Here is an 18,899-nt window from a genome sequence, read left to right as displayed (position 1 = left end):
TGCATGACACTTTCTGTTGGCTTCCATTTCACTTGGAGAAAAGCCAAGCTTCATACACTGGCCTGCATGGCTCTGCATGATATAGGATTCCAGAACCTGCCTCACCTCATTCTCCTACATGCCACCCCACTCTCTGTGCCACTCCAGCCACACTGGCCAAGAGCACAGTGCCTTCAGAGCACACTTGATCCCTCAGTGCATTTGCCTGGGTTGTTCTTGGGCTTAGCTAATTCCTCCACCTCCTGCATGCCTTTGCTCAAATGTCATTTTTCTCACGGTTCCCTTTCATGACCATTTGATGTTGGAATTGTAACATGCCTCCCCCACCACCTTACCCTTACCATGCTTGATTCCTTGCTCTTTCCTTATCGTATAACATTTATCACCTTCTAACATGCTCTATGATTTGCTTATTTTGTTTCTCGTCTAGTGCTACCAGCCCCTCTGACATGTAAGCTCTGCAGCAGGGACAGGAGTCTGTTTATGGTCTGGCTCCTAGAGCACTGCCTGGCACTTAGCAGGAGTCCCGTAAATATTCAATAAATGAATATAATCTTCTAAGAGCTAGCATCTTAACTCAAGGAAACTGATTCACTTTCAAAGTCAGGATCTGGACACAGGTCCACCACACTTTCTGCCTCCCAATTTGAAACGTGCATTTATCTGTTCCTCATTTCAGGGGAGTCACTGCTAGGCAGTCAACTCATGTCAAATAGCTGTTGGAAGGTCATTATGCACAGCTGGCATTTAACAAGTGCATTCACTAAGTCAGAAAAATAATAAGCATTAGCAAGTGCAGTTCCTAAGTTTCCAGTCGTAACATTAGAGCACTTCATTTAGTTTCCTTAAATAATAATTTCTCTGTGTAGGCCAAGTGACCAAATTGGAATCTCTAAGGCCTCTCAACAATCTGGTGACATGAATCCAGGCAGGAAATATCATTTTCCCTAGTTACTAACTACCAAAGTTTCAACACACCTTTCCTACTTTGCATCTTGTAAACAGAATCCAATATTCTGAATGATTTTCTCCATCCTGGTCAAAGGAGAAAGAACTCTACTCACCAGAATGAAGACGGTAAAGAATATGACAACAATGGCAGCCGTAATAAACAGCTTTTTCCGAGGAAACACAGCAGCAGGAAGGAGAAACACGAGTGCAAAACAGATGGCACCTCGCAGTCCTCCATAGGCAATGATGAACTGATCCTTAAAGGTCAGGGGAATGGTCCGGAACCTATTAATGACCTGAGTCAGGACAAATACACCTGCACAGAAAGAAAACCCAAGAGGAAACAGACTGTGTGAGGCCAGAATATAAAAATACATAGACTAACTTTCTGTGCCTCTGTGACAGGGGCAAAGGATTTAAAAACAGACCGCAAAACCTTTCCCCCTTTTCTGTCTTGCTAGTAATAGCAGGCTCTGGGCCTTTGATGTTGTTCCAGGATTGTGGGTGAAAACATGAAATCCGAGAAGACAAGACACACCAATCTGACTTATAACAAGGGCATGAAGATACCCAGGGAAGAAAATAATACATCAGGAAGGGACGAGAAAAGCAAGAGAGAGAAAATGAAGAGGCCGACGAGGAAGGAAAGGGGAAGAGGAAGAGGCAGAGGAAGATGACAAGAAAGAGGGGGAAAAAGAGAAACAGGAGGACTAGGGAGAACATAATGGGGAGGAAGGAAATGAAAAAGGAGAAGGAAAGTAGGAAGAGGAGGATGAAGGAGGGAAAAAAAGTCAAGGAGGAAGAGAGAATAGGAGTAAGAAGTAGGCAAGAAAGAATAAAGACAATAAAAAAGAAGCCTCAACAGCAGAAAGGGAGTGACAAAAGGAAAGCCCCATTCTATGAGTGAGTGTCACATATGTGCATTTAGCAAGCAAGCGCTCATTACCTAGGGCTCGCCAGATGAGGCAGAAGGCCAGTGTGAAGCAGACGAAGGCCCAGTTCCACTCGTGGTTCTTGCCCACGGTGGACACACCCATGAAGATGAAGATCAAGGTCTCGCTGACGCTGCTCAGCATCTTCATGAAGTACTTGATGGTCGTGTAGGATTTCTGAGATACATTTTCTTCCACGTACTTATTCATAGTCATTGCACAAGCAGTGATTCTGAAAAAGAAGAATCAGCCTTTATTGAACCTGACAATGATCCTAATCAGTATACAAGAGACAGCACTTAAGAGCTAAATTATGGCTCTACTCTTCTGCCCAAGACTACATCATCGAATGATTTTTATAGGTGAATGTGATTTTCATGTAAACCTTGGAAATCCTACAATCTCCGGAGGTCTTCATCACCAACCCTGGCTCAACTACCCTGCTCTGCCCAGCGTTCTGATCCTTCAATTTCCTTACCCCAGATTCACACTTAAAGGTCTATGAACATCAACACCATCAGCTCTCCTTTCTGTATCTCAAATAAAATGAGTCCAAAATAAATTTGAAATTCATGATCTTTCTATAAACTGATTTATTTTCCCACATATTCTCTGTTCCTCTATTATGTAAAAGGATTCTATTGCATAAAATACTGAGGACTTCTATAAAAACAGTTAATCTACTTTATAGCACCTTTACTTTGTGCCAGGTACTTGAAAATGGGCTTGTGTTAGGCTTCTCTCCCTGTCACACCTCGGTAGCCCCCTGCCATAAAATTGGTCAACAACTATTTTCAATTCTTCACCGTGAATATCTTTTAGACCCCCTCACTTTTTTTTTTAAATCTGTAGTTCTGAGTCTCATTTCTATGTATCTATTGTATCCACTTCTGGGAAATTCAAAACGTTTTAACAGGCTCTGAGAATTCCTAAAGCAAAGAAACTCTTTTGCTTGTTCTCCCCAACATTTCCAAAATTTTGGGACCACACAGCCCACTTTCATGATATCTACTGGAATATGGCACTTGCAGAAAAGGATCAAGGTCCAGGGTCAAGTCCACACTCCTGAAGCTCTTCACACACTTCCCTCAGTGAAGAATTCCAGTTTTACATCTGCCCTCTCTCCACCTGGGCACACACCATGTGCCTCCGCTGTATGGAACTGCTCACCCTGAACTTGTTCTTTACTGTCTTCTTGCCTTATTACACATGTGGGTTCCTTTCTGCCTGGAATGCTACCCCTGATTGACTCAGGTGCCACCCACAGAGGGGAATTTAGGATGAGCTTGGTGGCAGCTCATGGTAGTTCTGGTCTAAGGAGACACAGTTACTATAAAGTACCAAAAGAATTTCATTACAGAAGGTTCTGTGGAATGAAACAGGAGGATGGGATTAGAGGGAGCCACGCTGCCTTCCACTAATTAATAACCATAAACTGATTACTGGTCATGATCTGCAACGTTTTCAGCATTTCCTAACTCCAGCACTACAGTGACCCTAGTTCAGCTTCTCCTACTCCCATCATATGGTCCTCCTCACTCTGAGAAGACTTCTGCTGTCTTAAGGCAATCCTTCTACTGTGAGCATAAGAATATACAGAAGAATGCAAACCTAAGCGTCCTCTAAAACCTAAACAGGTAATCATGAACACATCTCATTGCAAGGAACAGATCTGTTGTTCACATAGAGAACAAATGCAGGTATATTTATTTTTGTGCCCCTATTAAAACAAAACAAAGACTCCATCAATCTAAGGACCACACATTGAACCACCATGTCACAGTCCCCAGAATATGTGGGCATTTCTTTTAGATTTCTATAAGTAAAGAATGTATAATTTATGTGGTTTCCCAAAAGAAAGAGTGACCTTATTAAATGTGCTAATTAAATTCAACATCTATAAACACATGGCAAAGGCTTTGAATAGTTGAGGACTCATATAAAAACAGTCAATCTACTTTATAGCACCTTTACTTTGTGCCAGATACTATGCAAACACATTTAATGGGTTATGTCAGTTAAACCTTGTAACAAGTTTATGAGCAAGTTCTATAATCATTCCTATAGTTATAAATGGAAGAACAAAGGCAGACAGAGGTTCGATTATGTAAGATTCCAGTGCTAATAAATGGTGGTGCCAGGGTATGAATCTGGGCAGCCTGATTTAAAGACATTAACTGGGCTGCGCATGGTGGCTCACACCTGTCATCCCAGAGCTTTGGGAGGCCAAGACAGGAGGGTTATTTGGGCCCAGGAGTTTAAGTCCAGCCTGTGTAAAATAATAAGACCTCTTCTCTACAAAAACAAAGCCAGCACTATTGAGGACTTAACCCCCACCCTTTCCAAATTCTCAGTGAGCCCCCCGATCTCTGATGGGAGGGAGGTCTTCCCTACCCACCAAGTTGTGGCTTATCCTTTCTCAGGCACAAGCCTGTTTGTATCCATCTCCTACGGCTGCTGTAAGAAATAACCACAAATGGTGTAGCTTCAAACAACGCAAATTTACCATCTTGCACTTCCAGAGGGAAGAAGTCCAAAATCACATTAGTGGGCTAACATCAAGGTGTGACAAGGCTTTTTCCTTGTGGAGGCTTTAGGAGAGAATCTGTCCGCTGCCTTCACTAGTTTCTAGAGGCCTCCTGCATTCCTTGGCTCATGCCACATCCCTCTGACTTCTGCTTTTCTAACCACATCTTCTCTGAGTCTGACTCTTCTACACCTTCTCATAAGGGCTCTTGGGATTATATCAAGGCCACCCAGATAATCCATTGGAATCTCCCCATCTCAGGATCTTCACCTAATTACACCCACAAAGTCTCTTTAGCCCTGTAAGGTAACAAATTAGCAGGTTCCAGAGATTAGAATGTGGACATCTTTAGGGACATCTTTGAGGCCATTATTCAGCCCCTACCAGGTGCTTGCATTCTCCTCCCCTAAACTGTATCCTCAACTAAGTGCATGGCCCAGATGTGCATGGCCTCTGCTGCTTGCATGCAGTTGGATGACAGAAGCTAGCAAGAACTCTGCCACACTGACTTGATATGAAATCTTGGAACCTCTTCCAGCCGGTAAGGCAACTGGAATAACAGGCTAGAAAGTGGCATCTGTCCCAGTAAGCCAATATCGGGCATCCCGTCAGCACTCCCCCAGATATAAATCACTCGTTACCCACATTCCTGAAAATCTTCATCTTTCATATTTTGGCCTAATTTCTCTTTAACTAGACTTTAAAAAGTTGTAATCCCAGCACTTTGAGAGGCCGAGGCAGGCGGATCACAAAGTCAGGAGTTAGGGACCAGCCTAAGCAACATAGTGAAACTCTGTCTCTACTAAAAATACAAAAAATTAGCTGAGCGTGGTGGTGGGTGCCTGTAATCTCAGTTTCTTGGGAGGGTGAGACAGGAGAATCACTTGAACCCAGGAGGCAGAGGTTGTAGTGAGCTTAGATCGTGCCACTGCATTCAGCCTGGGTGACAGTGCAAGACTCCACTTCAAAAAAAAGTAAAATTTGTCCAATACAAACTAAAAAAAAAGACATGTATACAGAAACACACACTTACGAGCCTTTCAAAAATATTGCTATTTTAGGTACTTCATGTAGTGGAAAAAAATGTTGCCAGGTAGAAAATTTGTAAAAAAAGTAATTTAGAATGGCCATATTACTTTTTTAAATTTTCTAATCTTATACAAAATATACTTCAAAAGGATTTTATTATAAAGCACCTAAACTTATAGACAAATATGTAAAGTAATGAACACCAAAGTACCCACCACCCAGCCTTATCCTGTCACTTGTATTTTTTAAAACAAAACGTCAGCTACAGAGATAATTCCTCATACTAACCCCATTCCATTCTCTCCCTCTTGAGCTGACTTTTTTGAGTCATTCAAAAATGTAATTTTAAAAGGCTGACAAGGAGAGTTTTCCTAAATGTTCTAAACATTTTCCTCTGAAATTATGTTCATATCATTCATTGGGCAAAAAGTAAATGATACAGGCAAAAAGTAATCTCCAGTTCATCACTAGAGATTACTTTTTGCCTGTATCATTTACTTTTTGCCCAATAAACAGTTCAGACACTGTTAAATGAGCAATTTAACAGTGTCTATTTAGAAACAATTAAAATGTAGCTTTGGTGTAGGAATAAAAAAGGAATTAATTTAACATGATTGTCCATGGGATCATTTTCCATTGCTTTGTATCCTTAACATGATACCAGGAGTGATTGATGCTCATGGTAGCCAGGCCCCTTGTTGCAACTCAGTGCAGTTTCCTACTGGCCTCAGTGAGACACTGAACAGGAAGAAAAGACACCCTGGTGGGTATCACAGGCTCCAGCATCTGGTGGTGTCCTGTTCAGGAAGTATGTGTATGTCTGAGGCACTGAGGCTCCTCAGGGCCTCGGGGAAACATTCCCAGTCTTCCCATTCTGATCTGCCGTGTACAACTTGAGTCACCTGGTCCCTCAAACAAAGGTCTGGAGGTGTCTTTATTGCAAAGAGATTTTTTTGTTGCCATGTACTCTGATCTGAAGTCAAACCACCTCACCTTCAATAACATCAGAAGTTATCCCTTACACTAGAGAGGTACAGGCAAAACAGTCTCTTAGGGATAGAAAGAATGAAATCATCTCTGCCCACTCCACCAGGTCATCTTCTAGAGCTGATAGTCATCACCCTCACAGTATATATGAGTCTCCATTTCTCCAAAAGAATCACAGGAAACTTACAGAGCTGGAGAATGGTGCAAGATAGTATCAGACTGTCCTTGACCTTACTGGGTTTGAAGTATGTGGCCAGGATAGTCCTTGGGTACAGTGTCACGTCACAGCATTATCACAGTGCCACCACACTAGCAAGAAAGAAGATTTCTTCCTTCACATGAACACATGAGGATTTCATACCTAAAGCCCACAGCCTCACATCCTCATTCTGTGACATCAATATGAGACTGTCACCAACAAAATAATAGCAAAAATGGACTCAATGTTCTAGAAAATTCTGGTTAAGTTTTTTAATTCTAAAGTGTAAAAATAAAACTACTATCCTTCAATATTCTTAATACAGCACCACTTTTATTGGCTCATGTTTTTTAATCATCTTCCCTGCCCCCGACCTTTCCATGCATGTCTCTCTAAATTCTTAAATTTCCATACCTAGTTAACATGATTTTGTGAAGTGCAATTTAACATCAACTAACATTTTCTGAGCATCCATCCTGAGAAAAATTCTGTGCTGGGATCTAGGAAGATGAAAGCAAGTAAGACCCAATTTCTGCCTTCAAGAGTTCACAGTCTAAGGGTAGAAACAGACACAAAGACATCATTGGAACACAACACCGTATGTGCTAGAATGAGGAGAAGGAAGATGCTATGGACCTGCAGGAAAGCAAAGGGTGACTTCTGCCACAAAAGAGGACATTTGAGCAACATCTTCATGGATAAGCTCACCTATCAGGAAAAGAGGACGTGAGTAATTCAGAAAAAAGCAGCAGCTGTATCAAAGGCATAAAAGAAAAAAACAGGGCGGTACATTCAGGAAACCGCCAGATGAGTCTGTTTGCTGGAGGAGGGGAGGTTGAAAACGTTAAGAGATGAGGATGAAAGAGGTTAGGGCTCAATGGCCCTGCCATACTTAATGTTTAGGAGTTCAACTTCATAGTCTGGAAAGAAAAATGAGAAATTATAATTTCGATCACATAATTAATGTCTATCTCCCCAAACTGGATGCTCCATGAGGAAAAAGAAAAGTGTTGCCTTGATTAGCATAGTATCTGGCATATATTTTGCATCAATGACTACATGGATGAATCTTTAATAGGAATGGTGGTGCAATAGGCATATATTTTCTCTATATCTATTGCCCATTTCACATCCCGAAGCATGCCCAGATTTTGACAGGTCTTAGGTACTATTCTGTGGGACAGTGTGGAGGTGAGGCATGCACAGATTTCACAGATGCACCCTGCTATGTTATTATCTTGCCCCACTTTAACATAAATATATGACGATCATCACCAATTTAAAGATAGAGATGGGAGAGCACTATAAATAATGGTTTTCACCTACACCAGCAATTGAGGTTTTCTTTATCAGTATATCAATCAAAATACAGTGTAGGAAAATACAGGCAAGCTAATAGACATTTCTCAAAAAGAGTTTCCCCCGACCCCAGGGAAGGTGGGGTGGAAATAGACTTTCCTTTCTATTTAAATGATTTGTCATCTGACTATTTTCTGAATAGAAAATTCTAACAGATACTTCTTTTCTGTATTACTCCATGACTCCATTATTAACCTGCTTTCTACAGATATTTATTTCTTTTCTACCAGAATTAGACAATGGACTAATGCTTAGCATGGTCTGTGTCTACAATGGCACCAAGTACAAGTTCAATTAATGCTGGCTAAGTCTAGTTTAATGAAGATCCTGAGTGCTTTATCTACAATCTGAACTGTGTAGAATTAAACAATTAACTCATAAATTCATCACACTCAACTAAAGCCATAAATACCTCCTAAAAAAAGTCGTAAACACTCCACTCCGCAGCCTAAAGTTAAAAAAAAAAAAACCTTCATACACCTGCAAGCCATTAAAAAATATACATCTTCTTTTCCAACAAAATCCTCAAAAAAGTAACTCCTCATAAGTCTAATTTACTCTGGCATTAGTAAAACTACAACCCTCAACTTTGCTATTCCTCAAATAATAAAAAAAAAACTTGGTGCTGGTATTAAAAAAGTTACTACCTCTATTCAGTTACTATAAGCTACCTCAAAAGTTAATTAATAACAAAAAAACGTTGCTAATTCTCTCCGCAAAAGGCAGCTCTCTCTGCAAACCAGCTTAACTCTTCAGCTGCCATAACTTTAAAAATAAAAGGGCCCTAAATCTGCTAACAACAGAAAGAAGAAAAACCTGTTTCTTTCTAAAAAAAAAAAAAAAAATGCTGCTAAAATTTTGTAAAACAGTTAAGTGTTATTTTAAACATAAAAATCAATCAAAAAACAGGACTAAAAACCTTCAAAAACCTGGCTCTGTTCTCTCCTAGCCTCGTTTATAACTCTGGGCCTCTCATCTTTACCACCTGGTCATATTCATTTCTTATAAAACCATAAGGTCACAATTAATCCTGCCGCTAAAACCCCGAATGTCCTTGGCTCATAAGCTCTATTGTAAACTGTAAATCAACCTGCACCCCTAAAATGCTCCCCTCTAAAAAAAAATCAACTACAAGGCCCCTTCTACGCCCCATTTCAGCAGAAAGTAGTTAAAAAGAATCAATGCCCCTATTCCAACAAAATTTAAATTTTCCTATTCAAAGAGGGGAATGAGGGAATATGTTCTCTTTCTGGGTCCATGAGGGGGCGTAGTTTTAAGGGCAAGAATTTCCCAGCGCCAGGCCCCACTCCCATCTCTTTCTATCTGGGAGATTTAACGGTTTATGTTTGAATTTCGCGGGCCTGGTAAGAAACTAAAAGTCACTCCAGCGGAAGCTCTAAGGAACTCCTTTCATTGGCCCAGGGTCTTGGAGCACGTGGGGGATCCTCCCAAAATAAAAGTCCATGTCCACACACTTGGCCGGATTTTCCCCTCTGGAATCCCCTTCTCACTATTCATGGAAGTCTTTCTCTTCTTCTCCTTTCCTTCTCTTTTCTCTACCTAAATAAAATCACCTTTCTACAACACTTCTTGGGTCTGATAGTTTACTTTTACGAGCATACAACTACCTGCAGTGGTCCCATTGCCTATTCTTTAAGAAACTGGGCCGGGCGCGGTGGCTCAAGCCTGTAATCCCAGCACTTCGGGAGGCCGAGGCGGGTGGATCACGAGGTCAAGAGATCGAGGCAATCCTGGTCAACATGGTGAAACCCCGTCTCTACTAAAAATACAAAAAATCAGCTGGGCATGGTGGCGCATGCCTGTAATCCCAGCTACTCAGGAGGCTGAGGCAGGAGAATTGCCTGAACCCAGGAGGCGGAGGTTGCGGTGAGCCGAGATCACGCCATTGCACTCCAGCCTGGGCAACAAGAGCGAAACTCCGTCTCAAAAAAAAAAAAAAAAGAAAGAAACTGGAGGCTCCACAGCATTCTCTTGGGGGAGCTGTGCCTCACCAGCACCCCAAAAAAACCTGGTTACAGTCTTGCTCCCATTCTATATGATTTTTAAAAGTATGAATTCAATTGCAGGAAAACATAGCCTAAATAATATCTGTATATTCTCAATTAAGGCATTGCCACATATGAAAGCCTATCCCGCTAATCAATGCTAAGCATATGCAACAATGAAGACCCATTAAAAAGTTTTTTCTGTATTGATTAAAGCCAGGTCTTGTGGTGACTCAGGGCGCATTGCATGCTCTCAGAATAAAGTACTCACTCAAGTGAGGTAAATTAAATTATTCCAGAGCATGAACGTACTATGCAGTGAATTACTTCTTACAGAAAACCTGAAAACCAAAAGAAACAGAGTTTGGTATATGAAAAAATGAAAACAAAAATTGTTTTTAAAACAGGATCCAATCATAAAAACTGAACAATCTTTTTTAAAATATCAAAAATGAAATAGGGTAAATTGAAATTGTCATAAATCCTGTATTAATCAAGAAGCCTTGTCCATTGCATAAATTCTCTGCATCTTTTTTCTCCTGTATTACTGCTTTCAGTTCAATTCAAGTAATATTTATAGATAACCTATTGGCACCTAAAGCAAGTGTGGTTATGTGGAGAGAGAACACCAAAGGATCACAACTCAACATCAACAGCGTCATGAAGCACAGGCGTCAAGGGTCCCATGGAGTCTACCCACTTTAGCTGGGGAGTGTTAAGAAGAGCCTCAGAGAGGCAGGAAGATTTGACCAACATTTTGATGTTTTCCAGGTGGAGGACTCCTGGCCTGTGTTGGAGGTGGGCTACAAGTGGGGCCTGGATATGAGAAACCTGCATGCAACAATCCTGCATCAGATATATACACGGAATGCTTTGTGGTTCTACGTGAGTCCTAGAAACATCAGCATGAGTTACTGCTTTCTGGAAGTTCTTACAGCTCCTAGCATGTGTATTAGAGCAGTATGGTTGGTGGACCACGTGTAAATGTTGGAAAACTGCAAATGCCTCTGCTCCATCTAAGACCTATGTCAGAATCTCTGGCTGAGGCCTGGGATTCTGTCCATGTAATGACATTTCCAGATGGTTCCTAAATACATTAACATTTAAGACAGCAAGTGGGAGTATAGGCAAAGGGTTCAGAAGAGGAAGGAGAAATGAGAAAAAAAGAGCTGAAATTTGAGTCATTTTATTTAAAATTGTATTGGAGGGTGAGCATAAGGGTTAACATGGGATTTGAGGAATAATTTGGATTTAACTACATTTGCCAACTGTTCTTCCTTCCTGTCTCTCAATTTTTATGACTTGGATCTAGGTGCAGGTCCCTGTGTTCTCTTGCCTAGACTGGTTAGTGTGCAGGCATCTTCACACATTTTTTTTCCTGCCTGAGTCTTTACCTAGGTACCTTATCCCTGCTGACAGCAGCATTTCCTGATCCTTCTCCTTAATCAAGGATTCCTCAGCTCTAGGGCAGCCAGTCAGTCTGGGGCTGTGACCTACAGCTTTCACCCAGAGTACCATGAGAACTTTATTGGTTGTAAGTGTCAAGGTATAAAGAAGTTCTGGGAGCACTACGATCATGTATTTAACATAAAACAGAAATACAATTGTATCATTTCTCCTTTAAGATTCCAAAGGCTCCCACCTGCCTATAGCACACAACAGGTCGGGCAAGACTGGGGCCCCTCCTTTTCACCAACCTGGAGTTCAGTTCACCTTGGAGCCTTCAAGTACACCTCTGCCTCTACCCAGAATGTCCCTCTCTTCATCACTGAGGCTTCAACCCAAGCATCAACAACATGCCCATCCCACTATACTTTACTATAAAGGATCAAGCTTTCCTTGCTAACTTGTAGTTAGCCCAGATTGGGATGGCGGTCTCACTCAAAGTGAGTTTAAGTTCACTGCCTTCTTCTGGTAACAAACCTTACTTCTCATGTCACAGGGCTGGTCATGTGAAACAGTCTGGTCCCATGACAGTTCTTCAGATCCCTGGGTCAATCACAGTGCTTGCTCTGAATTGTTTTCCAACAGGACCCAGCAGGATAAATTTCACTTTACTCTTCAGTGACAGAGTTGTGGAGATACAAAGCCTGATTTGTTTGTGACCCTGGTTCCATGCTTTGGAGAAGGCTAACCTATGAGAAGGAAGCCTTCTCATGAAGGGGCACAAAGTTGACAGAGAAAAATGCTTAGGCAGTCATAGGAGTCCCTTGTTCCATCACCTTAAGGCCAAATCCCATCTGTCCTCTCAAAATTGTATTTATTCACATGATTCAGGAAATCACTCCTTTCTGGCTGAACCCGGTTGGAGTTTGGCTTCCTTCATTAACACAGAGCTTCTTTCTACTGTTTCAGCCGGGCTCCTGGCTACAAACATGGCAGGTGACTTAAGGTACGTCAAATAACGGGGGATTAACTGTGAGGACACATGTGGAAAGACAGAAGCGGGGCCACTTGGCCAGGTCCCCTGGGAATACAGACAAAGTCAGACCTCATGTTGGATTGTGGTAAGGGAAAGCGGCAGCTGCAGGAGCGGGTACACAAGAGAAATGCCACAGCATCAAGAGGAGCTGCAGGCAGCCTCTCCTCACCCCAGAAGCCAACACAGGAGGACCTGAGGTTCATACATTCTCCTCTGTCCAGAGAATTGCTGAGAAGTAAACTGAGGTTTGTTCAAGCAAGGAGAAAGTTCTCCTTGAGACATGTATCATGTCAAGGAAGAGCCAACCTTGACCTCCACAGCTGTAGTCCCGGCTCTAACCTCCTCATGAAGGGGCTGAAACACTAATGTAATCCATGTTTCCAAGTGTGTCATACTCAGAAGTACTAGCCGGGTGGTAAGTGTGCATTTCCTTTCAGTTTTTCTGAAACAATTTTCATTAAAAAAGAAAAGGTAATTATTTCTCAGCAATTATACATTTCTGGCTTATTATTCTGTTTTATATTTTGGCCTACACTTACCAGAAAGTAACATTATTTCCTACAATATTCTTGAAATATAGGCCAGCAGGGCTATTACCATTTTTAAAAAATAAACATAAAGAACAGTCAAGATGGAGGCAGCAAACCACATTGCCATGTATGTACCTATGCCACAATCCTGCATGATCTGCACATGTACCCCAGAACCTAAAGTACGATAAAAGAAAAAAAGAACAGTCAAGAAATAGTCCGAAAGGCAAAGTGATAGCAGCATTTTCAGTTACGCAAAAATATCCACTTCAAATAGATCTTGAAGAATCAGTTCTTAATTCAGGAGCAAATTGTGAAAGTTCTGTGTAATTTAAAGTTAGCAAGCAAATACCAAGTTTTTTCTTGTCTAAAGAATTCCCAATGTACCTCTAAAATCTACCCTGTTATCTGTAATGAAGGAGAAAAGCAATGGTATGATTCATCCTAATAACAAGTAAAGCAATATCAATATTCTTTTTAGCTAAATATCATTCTAAGAATGCAGTGAATTGATTTTCATAAGCCAATCAAGTACAGAACCAATTGGATTTATTATGCATTGTATCAATTTTTCCTAGAAAACTAACTTTTCTGCTTGTGTTTCACTTAAACTTATATTACTATTCCTTGAATACCCGATATATTAATTATTCCTTTACTACCCTGACCACTTGATAAACACCAGAAGACACTAAGACACACGTGACAAGTTGAGGGAAGACTGACTAGCTTCATAATTTATCCCTGATAATCTTTAAGAATGGAATACATAATCTTACTTAGAATGAGTTTTGTTTGTTTGATTTATTTTGCCTCCGTCAAAAATCAATATCTTGAGATTAGCTAAAATAAAGACCTACAGACCCTAATATAGAGGCTCTATTGATCTTCAGTCAGTCCGCAGAGTAAATACAGATAAAAGCAGAGATGAAAATAATGTCTTTAATGGTGTTTTACCCCTAAGAAGATGAGGCAAGAAAATATTGTATTTTGAATACTGAATATTGTATAAGTTTACAACTTCAATTTGCCATATATATATATATATAAAATCTCAACCCAGGGAATCTGTTTTAAAGTGTGTTTCTCATTCCTGCAGGAGTCATAACTTTCCCTCCCACTTTAGATTTTGAGGATGTTTATATCAAAATCCCCAAATGCGGACCTAGGGAAACATTTTTCTTTTACACAAGGTGGCTTTAACATCTTAATTATCACAAGCCATTTCACAAGAACCTCCAACTTCCCTTCAGTCTCTCCTTCCTTATTTTCTTTCTAAACTTCCCCATTCTCAAAGAAATGTTCTTTATAAAGAGCACAGTTACCATCAAAGCTTCTCATCTTTTCATGGCCCATTTTTTTTTTACTCCATCAAAAGGAATAAAACATATGTCACCATGTCTTCAAACACCCAAGCAGCAAACACTTAAGTGGTAAGCACTTCAGAACAGTGTCTAATAGGAATCACAGGAGCTGGATATGTAATCTGCAGGTTCCTAGTATTCACAGTGAAAGACATGAAAAGAAACTGAAGTTAATTTTCAGACTATATTTATGTAACTCAATATCTCGAATACATTGTCATTTCATCAAATCTGTATAGAAGTTACTAATGAGATCCTCTAGAATCCTTTTCTTCCTACTCAGTCTTAAAAATCTGCTGGGTTTATTTATTTATTATTTATTTATTTTTCTGAGATGAAGTCTCGCTCTGTCACTCAGGCTGGAGTGCAGTGGTGCAATCTCAGCTTACTGCAACCTCCACCTCCCTGGGGTTCAAGCGAGTATCCTGCCTCAGCCTTCTGAGTAGCAGCTGGGATTACTGGCATCCACCACCATGCCTGCCTAATTTTTGTATTTTTAGTAGAGATGGGATTTTGCCATGTTGGCCAGGCTGGTCTCAAGCTCCTAACCTCAAGTGATCCAATCGCCTCAGCCTCCCAAAGCGCTGAGATTGCAGGCATGAGCCACCATGCCCAGCCTCTGCTGTGTATTTTAAACTTACAACACAACTCAGTCCTACTTTCAAGTACTCAGAAGCCACACGTGGCTGGTGGCCACCCTGTTTGGCCCAGGAAAGAAGTGACAGCCTACTATTTTTGTTCCTGAAGGAGGAACAAAAATACTTTGTTTCTTTCTGGGGTTGAATCTACTAAAGTAAACAGTTTAAACTATAAAAATAAATACAAATAATTTCATGAATTGTTTACATTTCTCTAGGTTAAGGCTTATGATTTCCAATTCCTTTTTGTCTTTACTGGTCTTACCCTATAGTTAGGCAAAGGTATACAATGGAAAACAAAAGCTCTTTGTTCCTTTCATTGTTTTTACTTTTCCCTGAATATGTCCAAGAAATTCAGGGGTATATGCTTTGTTTTCGTATCACTTTATTTCTGACATCATTTTACTACCTTTCCTCCTTCCACCCCAGGCTTATTGGGGTGGTCATACCGGATTTTAAAGTGGTCAGTCTTTGCCAGTCAGAGCTATCAGTGAAAGCACACACCATAATTAAAAGTAAAACTATTATTTGTCAAGGCAATGACACAGTGAGAAGAGAAGAAATAGGGAGCCAGAGATCTAAGGCTCTCGCCTTGGTTCCCCCGTTCCTTCTCTGCAAACTCTCTTCCTGCTCTTCTTCACACTTCAAGACGCTGACATGAGGGTCAATTGGCATTGTGTTTGAAAGCATGTTATAAACGTGACGCATCATATAATGTTTTATGAATGTCCTACAATGTTGTGTGTTTATTAATTTTAATCTTTGTGGACACAAACATGTTGAACTGGTTATTCTGGCATGCAGGGCTATGGTTTAACACCCTTGGATCTTGAAGAGATAGTCTCCTAAATACTATAAAGTGTGGGTAAACCAAGAGGAACTAGAATAGGCCAAAAAAAGATATGCTTTCCTATTTTGTCTTCAAAGTTTTAAACAGATGACAACTCCTACAAAGAAAAAAAGGACAAAGAGAGCATATGCTCTTCACACTTTCACCAGCGACTACTTCAGTCCAGCAAGCTGGACCTACTCCTGGATTTCATTCCTAAACCTACCATTCTGGAAATTCCTGCTACAAATTTACTCATTTTCAACTTTGCATCATGATGTGCTGTTTCTTTTCTTTCTTCTCCTTCTCCTCCTCCTTCTTCATCTTTTAGGGGATATTGCACATAAACGGGACTGGCCTGGTACCTGGAGATGCAGGGTCAGACCTAATTCTCCACTGAGTCATCTGGCAGCCTTGTTTTGTCCATCTGGGCCTCAATTTGTTTATTCATAAGAATGAAACTAATAATCACTATTTTCTCTTTTCTTTGCAATAATGCTTCTAGAATAATTAACAATAAATAGAAACTACTTAGAAAGTACCCTTAAGGAAAGAAATACTAAGGAATTATTAATCCATCAAAATAGAACTGAAAAACACTGGGCTATCTGAACACTCTCCTATCTGAAGTAGGAGCTAGCGATTTTCAAAATTTGCTGCTGTGGAGGCCAAGCATGCCCCTCCTTCTTCAGGTCACTGTGTTTCCAATGTCCCACTTATTAGAGCCTAGGGGATTGTGTGGGATAGAAGGGGAGGATCAGATAGGAGCCTGAAGTTCAAAAGGGGATAACAAACTTCGACTTAAGTTGATTTCTGTAATGGCCCTGAATTTTAGTGATCAGTTTATCCAACCATTAGTGTCCTTGGGTAAAGAAAGTAAAATGAGGTCAAATACACCATTGTCCATAGGAATCAACAGTGCTTTGACTGTAAGCAATTTCTGAATATAAAGTCCAAAACATATGAGTCAAGGCAAGAACTTCTAAAATCAATAACTATTAGTCGCCTCTCATCCCCTGCTACAGTGCTTTGATACTCAAACTTGTCCATTGCTATAGATATGTGAAGTTTCTGGTTTAAGAGACTATGGAAATTTCCCCTTAATTCTAGTTCTGGTGCTGTGGAAGCTCTGAAACACACGTGTATGCACACACATGCATACACACACACACACACACACACACACACACACACATTTCCCTGTTGCAATAATTTATTCCAGTATAGAAATTGTAAGGCCGGTTGCCTCACCAGGAGCTCGGACACGCCCACTTCTGCACTCGGCACCTAGCCCGCCTTGGAAAACCCCTCTGCACTCAGCACTAATCTCTGCACTCGGTGCCTAGCCCGCCTTGAAAAACCACTCTGCACTCAACACTAAGCTCTGCATTAGGCACCTAGCCCACCGTTGGAAAATCCCACCTACCTACCAATAGTAGCCTGCCCCGACCATGCCCTGTTTCCCCACAACCAATCAAACGCCTTCACTCCCTAGAAAACCCCATGCCCAGAAGAGTCAGGTGTGACTTTCCTGGCCTCTTTCCCTGGGACCATGGAACCTCAGCCGGGAGCTGAATAAATTGGCATTTAATCTTTTTGTGCTGGCCTCAGTTTCCTCATTTTTAACTCAGTGATAACCCTTACAGAAATGAGTAGAATAATATTAGAAAATAGGGACTTGCATCTACCCTGTCAGCATTTGCATCTAAAAACCCTTCTGAATGTATAATAAAAAATAAGCATAAATCATTTTTAACATTATATTAGGTTTTGGAGTATTAGGAAGGACCACAAAAGGAAAACCAAATCTAAAAATGCTCAGAAGACATCTCTCCAAATATTTTGTAAGACAAAATAAGACTTCACGTCATATTATTTAATTTACTTGTCAGCGAAAAGCCTATAAAACCAGTTTCATGATAAAGTTAAGTAGCAGCAACAGTAGACTTTATGAACACCCGAGGTGCATTGCTTCTGGCATCTTTCCAAAGAAATCAAGATACTGAAATCCTGTCCCGTGCTTTCCTCTAAGTTTCCTTCATTTTTAACCCAAACCAAAATCTTCTGTTACTCATAAGATTGTTTCTTTTTCATTAAATTCATCTAGTAACTACCTGCTCATTAAGTAAGTGACATCCTTCTAGAACAAGCTGCCCAAGAGGCAACAAAGCTAATGTAGAGGGTTACAGGCTCTGAAAGGCAATACGAAGAGGGAAGGAGAAGGAAGGATGGATGGAGGAAGGCAAAGGAGGGTGAGATGTCGGAGAGCAGGCAAAACTCAGGAAGGCCAAGTTTCACAACTGGTTTACAAATCATTCCACAGGCAGTTTAACTTTTCTCCCTGCCCAGGAGCTGCCTGTCCTTTCTGCCTAGTTTCCTTTCTCAGGAGCTGCCTATTTCTCTTAAGATAACAAGGGAAAGTACCGAGCATTCTCAGTACATCAGGTGCGTTTACTCCCATTAACCTTAAAATTGGTTTATAAATGGCAAAAGAGAGAGTGCAATTAGCATAAAGTATGATAGGAATTTCTAAACTCAGTATAATTTTAGCCCAGAAAAAATGACTAGTTCTATAAAAGAGGTGTGTATAGATATGCATTTTTAATTGCATCATTATGCTGTATCCCCGGGACCGAAGTACATACAGTAATTACAACGTGTAAGTGCACACAGTGCACTTTAGAGAGGGGCGGGGCACGCACATCTGTGATCTACACCATAAGGAAGGAACACACGGTCAGGTTTTGAATGGCATACTAATTACCCCACATTAGAAAAGAGGGTGTCACTTCTGAGAACAAACACACCCTAATGTGAATCTCAACCTGCATTTGTCATGACAGAATAATGGGTACACATGATAATTTTGATGCAAAAATGTTTACATTACTGATAATATCTTATTTAAAGACACGTTTATTAGTTTGGTATACTATTTGCAATGACTAGCTTATTTTTTTATTTTTTATTTTTTTGAGACTGAGTCTCACTCTGTTGTTTGGGTTGGAGTGCAGTGGTGTGATTGTGGCTCACTGCAACCTCCACTTCCTGGTTCAAGTGATTCTCCTGCTTCAGCCTCCTGAGTAGCTGGGATTACAGGCACGCACCACTGTGCCCAGCTAATTT

The 18,899-nt window shown here is 40.7% G+C and overlaps 1 protein-coding gene across 2 annotated transcripts in view; it reads right to left on the bottom strand.

Moving 5' to 3' along the window:
* SLC9A2 (solute carrier family 9 member A2) overlaps positions 1 to 18,899 on the bottom strand; it is a 95,239-nt gene that overhangs the window by 27,739 nt on the left and 48,601 nt on the right. For both annotated transcript variants that reach the window (XM_032255566.1, XM_032255565.1), the window contains 2 exons: positions 1,898 to 2,115; positions 1,065 to 1,267 (listed from right to left, as the gene is read on the bottom strand). In XM_032255566.1, coding sequence (XP_032111457.1) covers positions 1,065 to 1,267; positions 1,898 to 2,115 — 421 coding nt within the window. The remainder of the gene's footprint in view (positions 1 to 1,064; positions 1,268 to 1,897; positions 2,116 to 18,899) is intronic.

This window comes from Sapajus apella, unplaced genomic scaffold (genome assembly GCF_009761245.1).
Source record: "Sapajus apella isolate SASKATOON/1434 unplaced genomic scaffold, GSC_monkey_1.0 scaffold89, whole genome shotgun sequence".
Classification (NCBI taxonomy): domain Eukaryota; kingdom Metazoa; phylum Chordata; class Mammalia; order Primates; family Cebidae; genus Sapajus; species Sapajus apella.
The sequence above is the reverse complement of the archived record's forward strand: the minus strand, read 5'-3'. Positions and strand labels throughout refer to the sequence as shown.